Raw genomic sequence first — 19436 nt, 5'->3', positions numbered from 1 at the left:
ATCTTACGAGCCGTTTCAAAACGTATCTAAAGAGCGAAAGCGAGATGGATACGTTTTTTAAACAACGAGTTGTAAGATAAATGGCATGTAACGGACACGAATGCAATATTCTATCCTTTTACATAGTCAGTTATAAAGTCAAAACGTTTCTTATCTTCTTTCCACCCACACTTTCAGAGTTTCTACGTCCGTTCGGAACATTCCTTACAGTAAATGATATCCTCAAAAACTCGGTGGAACAGAATTTAAACTTTTTCAGCTGAAACATATTTATGGTGCTTGTGCTGGCAGTTAATTTAAATTTCACAGAGCAGTCTGATTCACTTTAACTTTTAAACGCCCCAGAATAATCTATTTTGGTTGTGCTTATGCCACTGGATAGCATGGCTGTGTGGTTACCGGGGTCATCTTTGTCACTAAATCGATATTGCTGTGTGATGCCAAAAATATCACACGACGCACTCAACACATTTTAACTACGGTTATGTAATAGTTACACCCATACTTTACGAGGTGTGTCGGTGAATATCTCTACACATCGGCCTCGGTCGTGTCGTGGTTATGACATCGGACATAAGGCTGGTAAGTAATGGGTTCGCAGACCAGTACCGGTTTCCACCCAGAGCGAGTCTTAACGACTCAATGGGTAGGTGTAAGACTCTTCTCTTTTCACGGCCTCGGTGGCATAGTGGTTAGGCCATCGGTCTACAGGCTGGTAGGTACTGGGTTCGGATCCCAGTCGAGGCATGGGATTTTTAATCCAGATACCGACTCCAAACCCTGAGTGAGTGCTCCGCAAGGCTCAATGGGTAGGTGTAAACCACTTGCACCGACCAGTGATCCATAACTGGTTCAATAAAGGCCATGGTTTGTGCTATCCTGCCTGTGGGAAGCGCAAATAAAAGATCCCTTGCTGTCTGTCGTAAAAGAGTAGCCTATGTGGCGACAGCGGGTTTCGTCTAAAAAAATCTGTGTGGTCCTTAACCATATGTCTGACGCCATATAACCGTAAATATAGCTTTCTTCTCGCTCACTAATAACTAACCCACTGCCATGGACATTCAGCCCAGATAGCTGAGGTGTGTGGCAAGGGAAGCGTGCTTGAACCTTAACAGGGCTTCAAGATTATGGCAGTCCCACTCCCATGGCTAGTGAAATTCAATTTTGGGCTAGTAAATAACTACTATGAACATGCCCGATGGCTAGTGAAAAAAAAGTTGTCAAATTCTGCATTTAAGTATATTTTGTAAATATGAACATCCTGCACACCCATCTCCCAAATCTAAGGGTTTTTAAGATCCATCTCTTTCTTTAGGTGACTTATCCGATTATTCCTGTTAGTAAACTTGTTTTTACTTAAAGTAGGGCTAGTGTATTTTTAATCATGGCTAGTAAATTTTTTAAATCACTGATCCCATGGCTAGTGGATTGTTGTAACAATTCTAGAAACCCTGACCTTAATTTGGATATAAGTACGAAAATAAGTTGAAATGAATTAATGAATATCTCTACAGTTTTAGACGATGTGATTATTTGGTTTGACGTGGAGCGCATTTATAAACCAGTCTAGTTCTCGTTTTTCTGCTCAGTCTGGCTGAACGCAGCCCTGGTGGTTTTAAAACTACTTCACCACCTTGATCAGTAACTGACACATTCTAAAAACAGTTTTATAGACGTCTGCTTGGCGCGTGGTTTCGGCTGTCGTCTGCTGTTCATGACGACACATCTATAAAACTGTTATTTGTCTTACTTTGTGAGGCAGAAGCGATGTCCAAAGACATAAAATAAACTCAAAACATTTATGCAAAATTGATGAACCTTTAGAAGAACATTATAAAATGTGCTATACAGTGTAAGTAGGCGCGCGTGCAGAGAGGGGTGGAGGTCAGAGATCAAAAACCCTCTGGGCCTCTCTGCTCAAGCACTATTGTTTTTCAATATATCTGTAATAGGATCATCGTTTTAGGATAAACGACAACAACTGCATAGGTTAGGATCAAATGGTACTTAATGGACGATAGTGTTTTTCATTTTTCACCCTGAAACTACATAATTATAATACAGTATTACAATAGTAATAAATATTTTATGCATATATAAATCACATGACAAACAATGCATAGCCATATTCTATCATTTAAATAGTAGTCTTTAAACATGCTATGACAAATAAAGATAATTAATTGATGCATAATACACAATATGTATTATGGTAATAATAGACACTTATAATACATACATATACAATCATTCATATGTCCAAATAAATTATTTAACATATGAAACCATATATACGAATCAAAATACACAAAACATTCAATCATGTGACATACATATCATACATAAATATGTCGTGAAATAATAAGCATGACATGTTAAAATACATACAAATGTACTACATACCAAGTACGTGAACCAAGGTTTAAATGGATCTGGTCGACACAATATAATGTAGAGACATTCCAGAGATTTGCTATTAATTCCGGAATTCCGGATGCGAGACAACAATTCTGGATTTTCCGGAAAATTCCGGATAGTTGGTCGTCCTGTAATAATAAATGTAACTATTATGGTAATTTCCAAGTAAAACATATATATATTCCCCACCCCACCCCACCCCACCCCACCCTACCCCCACCCCCACCCCCACCCCCACAAAACAATACGTTATTGTGTCCTCCAGTTTTTTTTTTATCATATTACAGTGATCATCACCATCATAATAATAATTATACTTGTGATTATTATCAATACTACCATCGTCACCATCACAGCATGTCATCACCATCATCATCATCATCATCGTCTCAACGTTTTAAAAAAAAACAGTACTGCCGTTGTCGTTATCATGGAAGTATTTCTGATTTGCCTGATTTCTGTTTTCAGCTGCCAAGATCATGACTCCACCGGAGTTCACGCGAAACTACACCGGGGGTTCCGTGGTGCTGTCCTGCGAGGCGGTCGGGTTTCCCACTCCCCACATGGCGTGGATCTACACCCGGGCCGACAACCAGACGTACAGCATGCCAGGTGAGTGTAATTAACCACCGGCCTCGGCGGTGTCGTGGTTAAGCCATCGGACATAAGACTGGTAGGTACAGGGTTCGCAGCCCGGTACCGGCTCCCACCCTTCAGAGCGAGTTTTAATTAACGACCCAATGGGTAGGTGTAAGGTCACTACACTCTCTTCTTTCTCACTAACCAAAAACAACTAATAACTAACCCACTGTCCTGGACAGAAAGTCTAGATGGCTGATGTGTGTGCCCAGGACAGCGTGTTTGAACCTTAATTGGATATAAGCACGAAAATAAGTTGAAATGAAATAATTAACAAGTGGTCAGAAGGGCGAGCACTCGAGACCGACCTAATATACAGGTTGGACTATACCAATTAAAAACCCATAGGCGACCATGTTAACGTTTGTGTTTTAAAAAAAAACTATATGCAATATATCTATGACCTATAAATATCAGTACTACAACCCCTACCTTAAAGTATTAACTGCAGAAAATGGTACCTTTCATGGCTCATTTTCGGTATAACCAGATGTTTCTACAACACCTCAAGATTCGCACAAAATTTGAGTACATTTTTTTTACAGGTACCCCATACATGTTCCAAGCACAAAGCTACTTGACACGGTGGTACTACATCAAATAAAATTGCATACATTTTTAGCCCAGATGAAACTAATTTTTTTTACAACCAACACACTCACATTTATAACCAATCACAGGACTTGTGGTGTTAACTTCTCTATCAAAAGTTCGGTGCGCTTCGAACTTCGACCCAGCTGGAAATTAATTGGTTTGATGCTACCTACATCATACTGAATCGAATGCGATGTGATAGAAATGGAAGAGAAAAGGAGAGTTCTTAGGAGTAAATGTTTCCCGATTTACAGGAATTTACTGGCATTCCCCAGAAGGCGAATAGAATGTCGACTGTAGTGTATAATTATATTGACATGCTCACATGTTAGTAACGTATTTGAAGAAAAGGATCGTATTCATAAGATTAGTTATATTAGTTATATTACAACGTATTGCCTGTTATTGCGGTCATGATTAATGAGAACGAAATAGCCAAATTAAATGTCTCAATATATATTATTTTATTTTTAATTAATTCATTTTCAGTTTTTTGTAATTACATTGAAAATACTCTGCATATCTTAACTGTATCATTGGCACTGAGAATTAAAACTAAATGTAAAAGGTCACATCGTTGCGGCCTGAACAAAAAAAACCAAAAAAAACCCGCAGGTGTTTGACCTAACGACGTTTTCATTTCTAGTATTTAGACAAAAACGGTTTTGGGTTCCTACAAACATTATTAAAACCTGTAGACAACACTTCTGAAGTGCAGAAATAAATAGTCCTCAGCAAGAAACTGAAATCACCAATATTTTTATTATTATTTTTCTAAACTTGTATTTTTTTCTTCTTTAAATTGCTGTCAGCCAAAAATACTGTGCATTGAATATTAGAACATGCACCTTTAAAAAACGTGTCTCTTCCTGCAGGTGATGATGAGAAGATTCTCACGGCTTCCCGCGGCGGTCCAGCGCGGTTCCAGGTGACGGGGTGGATCCAGATCGAGAAAGTCGAGAAACACCACGAGGGAGACTACACGTGCGTGGCCCAGAACAAGCATAATAAAGATTTTGCCAAGGCCAGAGTTAAAGTTCTACGTGTGGAAGATGTAAGTAGATATCTTTATAAGGGCGGACCCAGGTAATATTTAGGTGAGAGACCAAGGGTAACAGGGCACTTGCATCGACTCCCTGAAAAGAGCACTAGTGTCAAAATTGTAAACAAATTGTTAAAAAAGGGGTACTTTAATTTTAAAGGGGCTGATTCCTTCCCTTGAATCCAACCTTGTTTTTGTTTTTTTAAAACCACATTTTCCAAATCGGGTAAATTATATCATGGAAAATTGTTGATGTTCCTTAGATCTGTGGATATTAGGAGCGACATAGCTAGGATATTTAGTGATCTAACCGAACCTTAGACGTGAAACCACCACTCTCATCATCATAAAAATAAATACCTAAATAATTGGTGGGTTTTATTCCTTAGTTCTAAGTACAGACAGGGCGCCCTAGCTAAGCCTTTGGTTATTGGTAATTTATTTGTTTTTAATTTTTAAAAATGATTTTGTTTTTATTCTACTGGCTATTTTTAAATTGTGATTTTTTTTATTTAAACTGTAATATCAAAGAATTTATTATACCAAAAAAAAAGAATTTTCTTTTGTTTAACGACACCACTAGAGCATATTGATTTATTAATCATCGGCTATTGGATGTCAAACATTTGGTAATTTTTACATATAGTTTTAGAGAGGAAACCCGCTACATTTTTTCCATTAGTAGCAAGGGATCTTTTATATGCACCATCCCACAGACAGGATAGCACATAGCACGGCCTTTGATATACCAGTAGTGGTGCACTGGCTGGAATGAGAACTAACCTAATGGGCCCACCGACGGTGATCGATCCCAGACCGACCGCGCATCAAGCGAGCGCTTTACCACTGGGCTACGTCACGCCCCCTTATTCTGCCATGTCATAAGTCAATATTAACAGTTTTGCTATTTTAAACATTTTTTTTTAATGATTTTTTTTTCAGGATACGGATGAGTAATGCTGATGTCTTTCGCTACACAAAGACGCTGCCGTAGTCGTAACCAATCCCGCTGTCTGTCATATCTAGTGGGCGTTGCAGAGAGATGAGCACCTGAATGTCGTTGTGTAATATTCTAGGTCGTAAACTAGTTCATGTGATTTGATCGCCATTGTCGTAAACGCAACACGTCCTACATTGGGAAATAATGCATGAATTTTGTAACGAACATACATTTATCATACAATATTTAAGGATTTCTTATTTTATTCCGTCGCTTTAATTAAAACAAACCATATTTTACACAAGTTTAAAAACATGCGTATTTACATCATTGTCTTTCTTTTTCAATTCAAAATCTAAGTAATTTCATGTGGTATTCTTGATTTTGTGTATTTATATTTGGGAAACACGCATTTTGTGAAACTTCTAATGAAAGTAATAAATATATACAATAAAGAGTTTCCTGAATTATGCATTCAACAAATGAGGCTGTGTTATATAATAAAATATATAAAATAGATGAAAAATGTTGGTACATCACTTGAACTAATACAATATTTAGCAAAAATGTTTGTATATAAATGTAATGGTAGTATATACCAAAATACTAGTATATTGATTTCAAATGGTGCTAACATTTTATCTTTCTATAGAGCTTAAACTGCTTTGTATAGTTATATAGATATATACTTAGTATTACACGGTATGTATATAAACCTAGAATATCTTGTATAATCTGGAAACGTGATTTTTTTTTTTTAATTTTAGGGGTTTTAGTTTTACTACATTGCATAATCACACAATCACACCTTCAAATTTAGTTTTAATAGTCCATAGCGGCTGTAACTTGATTTGTAAAGTCATTGTGCTATGTTAATAACAAAACATTTGTTTTTCTCTTCATCGACTATTGTTGTAATATTTGTAAAGTCATAATTTGAACACTTTTCAAAATAACAATGTTAGTATTTAACATTAATTTCTATCATAAATTGATGTGATTATTTGGAAATTGCAAACTTTTACAAATTTTGTTGATAAATAGAAAATTGCCAGACAATTATAATTTAAGCGATTTATACCTTTGAATTTTCGTTTTGTTTGGAAGGAGTAGAAATAACTAAACATTTAACAAATGATTTATATGTATTCTATCTAACTTGCACTTCAAAAGTTGTGTATAAATATACCTTTTAGTTATATATTTGGTGTGTTTTCTTTTGTAAACGTATACGTATATATCTTGTATATTATTAGTTTTCTACTATAGTGTTGTCGATTCCAGATGTTTTAACGTCTGCGATGTTTCAACAACAGAAATCCAAGTCTTCCATTAATTGATGTTGTGAACTAAATGCACTGGTTTTGCACCATCTTTGACAACATTAATTTCTTTTTAAGTGCACATGAATACCACATTATCAATAAAATATGTTTTTAAATAATGTGTTTTTGTATTTGTATATTTTCTAGTTTAATTTACATGACCACGCCTAACCTAAAATAAATGAGGTGGCAGAACCAACCATAGAGGGACGTGGCAGAAAAAATTGGCATTTATAATCTTAAAAAGGTAGCCCGGTGGTAAAGCATTCGCCTGATGCTTGGTCGGTCTAAGATCGATTTCTGTCCGTAGGCCCATTGGTCTGTTTCCCCGCAACCGGAGTAACAAATGCAGTGGTGTGTACAATCCTGGGATGCTGTATATAAAAGATCCCTTTCTCTTAATCGGCTGTAGCCCATTACGTGGCGGAAGCTGGTTTCCTCTCTCATGTTGTGTGTGATCCATAACGATGAGTCCGACGCCATATATAACCGTAATAACTATCATAATGTGCTGAGTGCATTGTTAAATAAAACTTTCCTGCCTTTATTATCTAAAAAGTGCATTTTTATATTGACATAGTTGGGGGTGGGGGCGTCACTTGTTTCTCCTCTCTTCTGAATACGTCCCTAATTTACCAGGATTAACATTTGCCATGTATTTGTTTAATTATAACGCTGACTGAAAAAAAAAAAAAGTTCCAAGAATGCCCATTAAATCTAACACGATCATACTCCAATCTTTCTTTCTTTTAACTTTATTAACGTGCCTATATCTAAAAGCCCCTGCGCGTGCTGTAACCTCACCGTGGTGCAGGGGTGTAACATTCTCTTTGAGAATGGCCAATACAGCACAAAATTGAAGTTTTGAGTAAAATTCAGTATCCGTAAAATTCTGTGATATTTGTCTTTTTGCACAGTTCTTTACACTGTTTTTGTTTAAACCTTGAATTTTTATATTGATGTTGATCATCAATTTATTTATTTGCATTACCATAGTTTGACACCCAATAGCCGATGTATTTTTCGTGCTGGGGTGTCGTTAAACATTCATTCATTCATTCATATCTAAAAGTGGGAGGGATGTAGCCCAGTGGTACAGCGTTCGCTCGATGCGCGATCGGTGTGGGATCGATTCCCGTCGGTGGACCAATTGGGCTATTTCTCGTTCCAACCAGTGCACCACGACTGGTATATCAAAGGCCGTGGTATGTACTACCCTGTCTGTGGGATGATGCATATAAAAGATCCCTTGCTGCTAATCGAAAAAAAAAAGAGTAGCCCATGAAGTGGCGTCAGCGGGTTTCCTCTCTCAATATCTGTGTGGTCCTTAACCATATGTCTGACGCCATATAACCGTAAATACAATGTGTTGAGTGCGTCGTTAAATAAAACATGTCTTTTTTATATCCAAAAGAGGTTCAGACACTCAAATCAAAGTTCATTACTGGAATATTTCAGTATTTTCCGAGTTCATTCCCTTGAATCGCTCTCCGCGCGATGTTGAGTTTCTCAAAATACCAACATTGACTGAGTAGCCTACTCGTTTTACGTGTAACATGTCGCCATAAATTGCCTCTAGTCCCCTTGGCGATGTCTCTCCTCACCCACCCCCACCTTTTGTTGTTACATATCCCAGCCGTGTTCCTCGACAGGTATATATCAAAGCTGTGGTATGTGCTGTCATGTATGTAGGAAAATACATATTAAAGATATTGCTGATAATTGGAACATTGTAGCGGGTGTCCTCTGACAGCAATGTGTCAGAATTATCAAATGTTTGACATCCAGTAACCGATGAATTAACCAATAACCGATGATTAATTACATAAAATCAATGTGGTTTTGGTGTTGTCGTTAAACAAAGCAAACTTTAAATAAACTGGAAATATATCGCATAATAGACTTGTTTTTCCGTTGTCTGCTTCACACTTAACCCCTCCTAGGATTACATGTTGTATCCGCCCCTGGCAGTAATATTTTATTACTTGTCTCTACATGTCACATAATCACAATGTATTTTTGGCTTTGTATGCCAGTAAATTTAGCATGCGTATAACCATTAAATCTTATTCGGTACCCGTCGACTTTATTGAATTACAAAGCCTGGACTACTCATAAAGGTGTATATCATTAGAGAGATATTAATAAAAATTGAGTCGTCTGTGTTGCCCGAGTGCAAGCGAACGCGAGTTTTGACATCTAGTTTATAGCCCTACAATGGGGGAAAGAATATGAACATATCGAGAATTTTCTAAATTTATTTCAGTTTGAGACTGACGTCAGGAGTTGACACGCTTATATTTTACTCATTAAATTTTGACTGAACATTATAATTCTGAGGGCGGGATTTAGCTCAATAGGTGGAACGCTCGCCTGATGTATTTGGGATCGAACCTCCTCGGCGGTCCCATTGTTTTGTTTTTTCGGGAGGGGGGTTCTCAAGTTAAATAATTCCAGTGAACAGTGGCATGACTCATGTCAATTAAATAATTCGTGACAGTCACAATCACAAGTTTATGGATATTAATATATCAGCGAACGTGTCATTCAGAGTTACACACACACGCGCACACACACACACACACACTTATTTATTTATTTATTTATAATGATAAAAACACAGTAACTGAGCTTTATTCCGAAGTCTATGTGATCGAATCTCAGTTTAGCTACTATTATATAGTGTCTAAAATAAATCTGTATAAACATAATGCAAATTCAATTATGGTTGAATCTAACCATTTGGTACGTGAATTCGCTGCACGGTCAGTAGCCCGAGTACTCTGACTGTGAGAGAGCTAGACGGACATTCGGACAGTCCAAATGTCCGTCTAGCTCTCTCACAGTCAGAGTATTCGGGCTACACGGTCAGCTGACCTACAAGATAATCTAAGAAAGTTTTGTCTAATAATAAATAAATTTCATGGCCATAGAAAGGAGTACGGTCGGTCAGGCTTCGAATTTTTATATTGATGTTGATCATCACTTCATGTTTTGAATTACCATAGTTTGACACCCAGTAGCCGATGTATTTTTTCGTGCTGGGGTGTCGTTAAACATTCATTCATTCATTCGTCCTGGCCAATAGTTTAGCTGGCCTGATTTTTAATTTAAAGAAAAACTAAATATACTGCATGATGTTATTAATACTGCTTAAAACATTGCCGAACACTAATCAAAAACCTATAAATGTCAACTTAAAATTGCCCCCAGATTGCAGCAAAAAAGCATCTATTTAACCCCTCCCCGCAAAAAACTGGATTTAGGTGAGAAGCATTAGGCCTACTTAACATCCTCCAAGCAAGGTGAAGTCGAACCCCGACCACCACCACCCCAGCCTATGCCCCTGCATGTTAAGACGTGATGTTATATTTTGAATAGACTTCTTTCACATTCCACTGCGCATGTGCCCGTTGCGGAGTTACTCGAGGACGCAAACCGCGAGATTTCGCGAGATCTCGCCAAAATAGACATATCTGCAAATTGGGGGGCAAAAGCAATGGGAGGCCACGACAATTGTTCAATTATTAACTGTTCCAACCGCATATGTCCGGGAAATTCGTTATCCTTCCATCGATATCCAGCCAATGGATATCGGAAACGATTGTGGGTAATCGTTTCACGTAGAAAACGATTTTAATGTTACTCTAAGTACGAGGGTTTGTTCGGCACATTTTGTAGGAGGGAAGCCAGTGAACGCACAAGGGACCAAAACCTTACCGGTTCTGTACAGGACGTTCCTATACAGGGCGGTCTAGTATACTTAGATATGGTGGAAAACACATTAACAGTAAAGAAAATAAATATATATTTTGTATATAAAGAAAATATATGTATATTTCGGATTATACTCAATAAAATATATAACGTGTGCGTGTGTAAATATATAAAAAATATATGTAGTCAGGACAGCTCTGTACAGAACGTTCCTATACAGGGCGGTTTAGTATTCTCTACTTAGATATGGTAGTAAACAGTAAATAAAATAAAATTAATATCTATTTTGTATATACAGAAAATATATGTATATTTCGGACAATACTCAACAGAATATATATATATAATATTACATATATATATATATATATATATGAACTTTTAATGTTATTATTACTCAGTATGTTTCAAATTTAATTATAAGTATTGTCTGTTATTACTTTTACGTTCATCTAGGTATGAACAAAAAAATCATCCGCAAACTTATGTGAGAACGGCTTCGCCGATTCACACAATTTACGGATGATTTATTTTGTTCATACCCCGATGAACGTAAAAGAAATAACAGACACTCCTTAAATAATAATAATAATAATAATGATATATAAATATATATAGAGTGATGACGGCTCTGTACAGGAAGTTCCTACACAGGTCATTCTAGTATTTTATATACTTAGATATGGTGGAAAACACATTAACAGTAAAGAAAATAAATATATTTTGTATAATACTCAATGCGTTCATGTTGACACTGTATAAAAACGTGTGTATGGGTAAACAGAACGGCACCTACCTTCACCCCCCCCCCCCCCCCCCCCCCCCCCCCCAAATCCCCCTTTTTTAAATTCCCACTTTATGGATATACATGTAACAGCATAAAATCTCTTTCTTTTTTTTACTTTTCCCAATTAGATAGACACTAAGACAAATGCAACAAAACACCTTCTAATATATATATATACACAGTCAAACCTGTCCTAGAGGCCACCTGTACTCAGCGGTCACCTGCCTTAAGCGGCCACTTTTTCCTCCCAAACGATTTATAATGTAAATGCACCTGTAATAAGCGGTCACCTGTCTAACGCGGCCAGCGGCCACCTAAATCGGATCCCAAATCGCTAAAATACCTGCATTAAGCGGCCACAGTAAAGTTTTACTCTTATATAAAAGGGATATTTTAACAACAGCGATAGGTGCAGCAAATAACCGATCTTCACACCTTCAGGAATAATAGTACCCATTCAGTCCCGACATCTCCACTGTGTATCAATTAAGGAAGTATGAATCTGACATGCATCTAATTGCCTCTGGGCAGGCTACGCTTGACATTTGTAGATTCACTTACTATAACAATACATCGCATGATGTCGGAATTAAATAATTAAATGGAAAAAGAAAACAAACTTGTGGAGAACGGTTAATTTAATATATTCTATTTGCATTATTTTTGAAGGAGACAACATGTCAAAAGTTGATTTATAGTCAACTATGAAGCAAACATCCGTTAATTAGTAGTACAGACGGTAAAACAAGAAACAACAACAAATGTTTTAAAGACTATATATATATATATATATATATATATATATATATATATATATATATATATATTATATTGTGTGTGTGTGTGTGTGTGTGTGTATGTGTGTGTGTGTGTGTATACTCTCTCTCTCTCTCTCTCTCTCTCACCTCTCTCTCTCTATCTCTCTCTCTCTCGCTCTCTCTCTCTCCTCTCTCCTCTCTCTCTCTCTCTCTCTCTCATATATATATCGATCGATGCCATAACCTGTCGATGCCATAACCTATGGAATCTGTCAAATGTTTTGTTTATACTTTTTACGAGATAGTCTTTTAATCTGGCGTTATCAAAACCCTCGGATACAAGTCGCAGAGACTTTGTCCAAGTTGTTGAACTGCTTTTTAATTTGAACCATTCCGCAGTAAATATCAGCGGATCGATTTCTACGGCCATCATACCATCTAATTCGAAATATATACATGTTAGTTGCCAAAGTTTAAAAGTCTCCTACGAAACTACTCAAGTCGCCCATAACAACCTGTCTGTCACGCCCCCCAATTTGTAAATAGACTAGTTTCAGTCTATTTTGTCAAGGGACGTTACTCTTCGCGCGCATGCGTAATAGGAATGTGAAATACCTCTATTTGACAAAGAACTGGCTGTAATTTAATTTAGATGCATAAATATTTTACTTTAATTTTGTTATATCATAAATCCTGCCGGTGACAAAAAATGGAATATTACTTACATAGTCGTTCGTTACCTGTATTCTCAGTCAGTCGCGGGTCCAGGGGTATGTGTGGGAGGTGGGGTATGTGTGTGTGTGGGGGGGGGGGGGGGGGGTCCTGCAGATGGTATTTCGATATTTTCCTATCAGTTAGGGGCCGTCCATAATTTTCTACATTTTCACTAGCTTACAAACCGTACACTTTTGACCACCCCCCCTCCCCCCTAAAAGTGTACATCCCCAAATGAAAAATGTTGATCGACATTTTTCATTTTCATAAAAGGTGTACGCTGGCCCTTAACCCCCTGTGAGCATGTATCTAAAAGAATGGTATTGGAGGTACCCCCCTCCGAAATTCGATATGCTCCGAAAAATCAAGTGTTTAGCAGATGAATATAATACATTTATTGGTTTTTAGTGGGGATCATGTTTACAATAGTCAGTTTAATGTTTCTGTGGAAGATTTACCCATAGAGATAATACATGTTAATGTACTTTTGAATAAAGACTGGGTTTTTTTTTTTTTTTTTAATATAGTGTAATATTATATTATCAGGGTCGTAGCTAGCGGAGTGGCAAGGGGGGCAGTTGCCCCCCCCCCCCCCGAAAAAAATCCGGAAAGCATTATAGAAACTTAAAGAAAATTCTCTTCTTAACTGTTTAAGGAGTTTTAAACTATTAACTAGTTACTACTCAGTTGCCCCCCCCCCCCCCCCCAAACAAAAACTCCTAGCTACGGCCCTGGTTATTCATGTAGATAAACAGGGAAAATGAAGACAAAACGGTCTGCTGTGTTCATATTCACACACCATCAGGTTCCAGACCACGTTATGCCTCGGGGATGAGGTGTAACCCAGTGGATCTAGGATCGATCTCCGTCGGTGGCCCATTGGGCTACTTCTCGTTCCAGCCAGTGCACCACGACTGGCATATCAAAGGCCGTGGTATGTGCTAAAAAACAATCCCTTGCTACCAATGGAAAAATGTAGCGGGTTTCCTCTAAGACTATATGTCAAAATTACCAAATGTTTGACATCCAGTAGCCGATAATTAATAAATCAGTGTGCTCTAGTGGTGTCGTTAAACAAAACAAACTTGAAGGTTACGCTTCTTTTCAGATTTGGCGGGTAGACTACTGCAGTAGGTGCTCTTTATAAGTGTTTTAACTTTAGTCTTTAAACACCCCACCCGCCTGCTACCGATTTGATCGGGCTGCAGGTGCTCCCTTGCACCTGCCAGTGCAGGCGGTCCCTCCTCTCCCCATCCCCCACCTTTCCTGTCATGGACCTGACAGTCTTTAAACAGGCTCAGGAACACTGCATAGCCAGCATTTTGTATTCAATCGAGGAAACCACATTGTGATGGTGTGGGTGTGTGGTGGGGTGGGGGAAGGACCACACTGTCTACGAGTCAGGTTATGGGGCGACAGGGAAATATGCAATGTCGTGGAGGGAAAGGTAATGAGGTAATGTGATTCGGGGGGGGGGGGGGGGGGGGGGGGCGAGGGGCATGCTACCACCAGAAGGAGCCTTTTATACCAAATTCTCTATGCATACAAGAGTGTTGACGCGCCATACTAATTGGTAAATACACGATGCCATATAAATGAACTCTTTACAGAGAACTAGTTGTTGTTTACTCGAGACTCACACATTTCAGTACGCATTTCTAGTCGGACACTGACGGGGGTATATAGGTGTCACTTAGGTGACCTTTTGCCTGTTGTTTGAGGAGCTACGATTGATTACATTCGGAAATCTAAACGGAGGTTACGAGACCACAACTCAGTCAAGCCCAACAACAATTGTGTCAAATTAATTTTACCGGCGTCTGCGACATATTGGTTAAACTATCGGTCTTAATCATAAGTACTTTATAATTACTGGGTTCGCATCCCGACTCCCACCCAGAGAGAGAGAGAGAGAGAGAGAGAGAGAGAGAGAGAGAGAGAGAGAGAGAGAGAGAGAGAGAGAGAGAGAGAGAGAGAGAGAGAGAGAGAGATACAGACAGACAGACAGACATAGAGGCAGAGAGAGAGAGAGAGAGAGAGAGAGAGAGAGAGAGAGAGAGAGAGAGAGAGAGAGAGAGAGACCGAGATAGATACACAGAGAGAGAGAGAGAGGGGGGGACGATATATATATAATATATATATATATATATATATATATATATATATTATATATAGATATATATATAGAGAGAGAGAGAGAGAGAGAGAGAGAGAGAGAGAGAGAGAGAGAGAGAGAAAGAAAGAGAGACAGACAGACAGACAGACATGCATAGAGACAGACAGAGAGACAGAGAGAGAGAGACCGAGATAGATACAGAGAGAGAGAGACGCAGAGAGAGAGAGAGAGAGAGAGAGAGAGAGAGAGAGAGAGAGAGAGAGAGAGAGAGAGAGAGAGAGAGAGAGAGAGAGACGGAGAGAGATATAGAAGAGAGAGAAAGAAAGAGAGAGAGACAGATACAGGGATGAGAGCTTGTATGGTTCTGTGGGGATATGTAAACCCACTATACCGACATCTCTCTCATTAACTCTCCCTTGAATCTTCCTTGGATATAAATGATAGTTTAAGGCTAAGCTTCTTGGTACTTCATTGGATTTCTTCGCTACAAGTTACATGCGTTTAAACGTAGCCCGATAGTCACTGAAAGACCCTTCTGGCCTCTCCGACTTCAGGCCTTCGTCAACCATAACGTAACTCGTTTGTCTTGCACTGAGAAACAATTGTAAGACGTTTCTCATTTCAGCGAATCCCTGTGGAGAATCATCAGATCAGATGACTGTGTTTTGAATGTTCGTGTTAGCTCAATGGATATGCCGTAAATTATATGAGCGGGTGAACATTATTAGACACCTGTGGCTCACAGAGTGTGGAATTTAATACTCTTTTCATTACTTTACGATCGTGTATATGTAGTTTTTGTCCACATAATAATAACGCGATGTACACTGAAGCCTCATTAGAGTATATATTTAGAATTTAAGCATTTGAAACAGATTATCAAGTTTTGTTTTTCCGTGTGACGTTGATTCATTCGCTATTATCTATAACTTTGGTTACGAGCAAATTTCGTTTCCACCATATCGATGCTCTAGTTGTTCATTGCATTAGAAATGTCGACGAGACTTGATAAAGGTCTCACTACACATATGTCATCTGCCATTGAAAGCCATGTTAAATTGCCCAACTTCAAATGAAGATTGCCAATAGAACGGGTTCTCGTTGGCACTAACAGCATACGCTATTGCGAACATACATTATATAAGTATTTACTTTCACTCCAAAATTGAGAATATTTCCGTCTCAGTTTTTTTTGCTATAAGACCGCATCTGGCTGTAGTACCGGTCCGAATAGGTGGTTCATTAACCGATTCACTCCGGCTGTCTCTTGCGCTATACACCCATGTCCCAAAAGGTCAATGCACAATATTACAACATAACATGGGCAAAATACAGCCAGAAGGCTTATCATTAAACATACTTCTTGTTTTAATTCTTCACCATTTCCTAGAAGTGAATGTGTGTATGTGTGTCACAATTAGAAACTATAGTGGACCATCATCAATGAACTCTCACCCAGAAGTCAACTGTGTAGTGAGACCATACATGCATATTTGCGCACTCTTATGACTGTGCATTACGAATGCTATCCAACAGGCCGTGGTATCTGCAATCCCGTTTGTGGGATGGTGTATATAAAAGATCCCTTGCTTCTAATGGAAACATATCAGAATTTTCAAATGTTTCACATTCAATAACCGATGTTTAATAAATCAATGTACTCTAGTGGTGTCGTTAAAGGCATACTGTCACGGATTTAAGGACCTTATTTCTCTAAAAAATGGATAATAAATAAAACCTACATTAATTGTTGGAAACTAAATCCAGCTATCGCATCACCTTAACTGAACCATGATGGAGTGAAATCCATGCCAACCCTCTCGGCAATTTTAGTTTTTGAATTATGGGCCATTGCCATAATTCAATTATTTTCACAAAATATCATTAATAAATGGAGTATGGTGGTTATGAAGATGGTTGAATAAAGTTCATTTAGGGACAAATCGAATTATTTTTGTTCAGGTAATACTTTGTTCGACCATTAAATAGGTCAATGATCTGTGACAATAGGCCTTAAAACAAAACAGACTTTAACTTCATATAAATGAACTTTCTAGGGAGAGGGTGCAACTTTTGAAAACGACACCTACAATAATTCAATATTACACTAGCATGTGTTATGTGTATGACAATCTTCCCCTACAACAAGAAGCAGACAAGATATTTCAGGTTCCTCCTTATGAAAAAATCCATTGTATTCCCCTGCTGAAGGGATTTTCGGGCCATTTGCATCATTAAAAATAATTTGCGATACCAATCAAGTATTCCAAAACTATTTTAATTGAATTGATATTTTAAACAAGGGTGATTTCGTGATTTTAATGATAGTGGTGGTGATGATGATCTTCGTGAAAATGATGATCATTATCATCATCACCATGATCATCAACATCACTACCATCATCATTCTAATCATCATCATCATCATCACCACCACCACCACCATCATAATCATCATCATGATCACCACCACCACCACCATCATCATGATCATCATCATGATCAACATCACTATCATCATCATTCGGATCATCATCGTCAGCGTCATCATCATCATCATCATCATCACCACCACCATCATCATCATCATCATCATCATCACCATCACCACATCATCATCATCACCATCATCATCACCACCACCACCACCACCATCATCATCATCATTATCACCGTCATAATAATCATCACCACAATCATCATCATCACCATTATCACCATCATCACCACCATCATCATCATCTTCATCTTCATCCCCACCATCATCATCACCACCACCATCATCATCATCACCATCACCACCACATCATCATCATCACCATCATCATCACCACCACCACCACCATCATCATCATCATCATCACCGTCATAATCATCATCACCACAATCATCATCATCATCACCATTATCACCATCATCACCACCATCATCATCATCTTCATCTTCATCCCCACCATCACCACCACCATCATCATCATCATCATCACCATGTTCATCACCACCATCATCATCACCACCACCGACACCATCATCACCATCATCATCACCATCATCATCATCATCACCATCACCATCCTCATCATCATCATCATCACCACCATCATCATCACCACCACCACCACCACCACCATCATCATCATCATTATCACCATCATCATCATCACCATCATCATCATCATCATCACCATCATCATTATCATCACCATCACCATCATCATCATGCAGGGAACGTTTTGTTTAGTATCACGCCACGATTCGCTACACACATTTCAAAGATTGCTACACAATTCTAAAATGTTAAAATTGTAGTTGCTACTCAATTTTCAAATTGATCACCAACTGACACTTGTCAAAATTTAAAAACCAAATGTTCTCTGTCTTGATCATCAACAACAACATAACGACGACGATAGTAAGTTAAAAAAATAACTGAATAGTAATGTGTGGATGAGTAATTAAATTAACTGTGATAGATTGCTTTTTACGGAAGCGTGACAATTGAGTATCGGAAATCAATAGACAGCATAGCAATATATGTATTAAATGAACGTAGACATACCTATATAGCGACAACAATGTTTTGTCAATTACTCGTTATATACTCAAGACAGGTGACAGCTTGTATCACATACAAATACAACACAAGATATTATACACCGTTCCATATCTCATGAATAATATACCGATCACTAAAAGAAACGCCCTGATTCTTTTTGGAGTGTTCCATAAAAGACGCCATTATTGGCATGTGTCAGCTGATAGCATATACATGTCTTTGAACTTAATCCTCTCAGAAAGGCCATCTGGTTTAGTGTCGGATTGGTTGCTTATCAACATAACCATCAGTTTTACCCAGTTTAGATGTGGGCCAAATGTCACCTTTTTTTTTACAAATCACGGCATCGGTTTTTGTTTGGTTAACCGTCTTACTAAACACAATGTCTGTCCAATGATGTCATTTCCTAACTTATTTTGACAACCAATTATACGATTATTTTCTCAGTTGTATGCGTCTTAGAAAAAAGCGTTAAAGGTGTCCTGGGTATAACAGTTGGACTGAGGGAAACTGAGCAGTCGACCGGTAATTATCCTGGCGTTGTTGAAGGGATACTCTTCATACTTTGTTCTTGTTATTCTACCGGCCTCGGTGGCGTCGTGGATAGGCCATCGGTCTACAGGCTGGTAGGTAATGGGTTCGGATCCCAGTCGAGGCATGGGATTTTTAATCCAGATACCGACTCCAAACCCTGAGTGAGTGCTTCGCAAGGCTCAATGGGTAGGTAGGTGTAAACCACTTGCACCGACCAGTGATCCATAACTGGTTCAACAAAGGCCATGGTTTGTGCTATCCTGCCTGTGGGAAGCGCAAATAAAAGATCCCTTGCT

At 38.3% G+C, this 19436-nt stretch overlaps 1 protein-coding gene across 1 annotated transcript in view; it reads left to right on the top strand.

Moving 5' to 3' along the window:
• LOC121383345 (insulin-like growth factor-binding protein-related protein 1) overlaps nucleotides 1-7074 on the top strand; it is a 10806-nt gene extending 3732 nt beyond the window's left edge. The window contains exons 2-4 of the mRNA XM_041513321.1: nucleotides 2887-3030; nucleotides 4527-4705; nucleotides 5636-7074. Coding sequence (XP_041369255.1) covers nucleotides 2887-3030; nucleotides 4527-4705; nucleotides 5636-5650 — 338 coding nt within the window. The 3' untranslated portion in view covers nucleotides 5651-7074. The remainder of the gene's footprint in view (nucleotides 1-2886; nucleotides 3031-4526; nucleotides 4706-5635) is intronic.
• Nucleotides 7075-19436: the final 12362 nt, after the last annotated feature.

Source organism: Gigantopelta aegis, chromosome 10 (assembly GCF_016097555.1).
Source record: "Gigantopelta aegis isolate Gae_Host chromosome 10, Gae_host_genome, whole genome shotgun sequence".
NCBI lineage: Eukaryota > Metazoa > Mollusca > Gastropoda > Neomphalida > Peltospiridae > Gigantopelta > Gigantopelta aegis.
The sequence above is the reverse complement of the archived record's forward strand: the minus strand, read 5'-3'. Positions and strand labels throughout refer to the sequence as shown.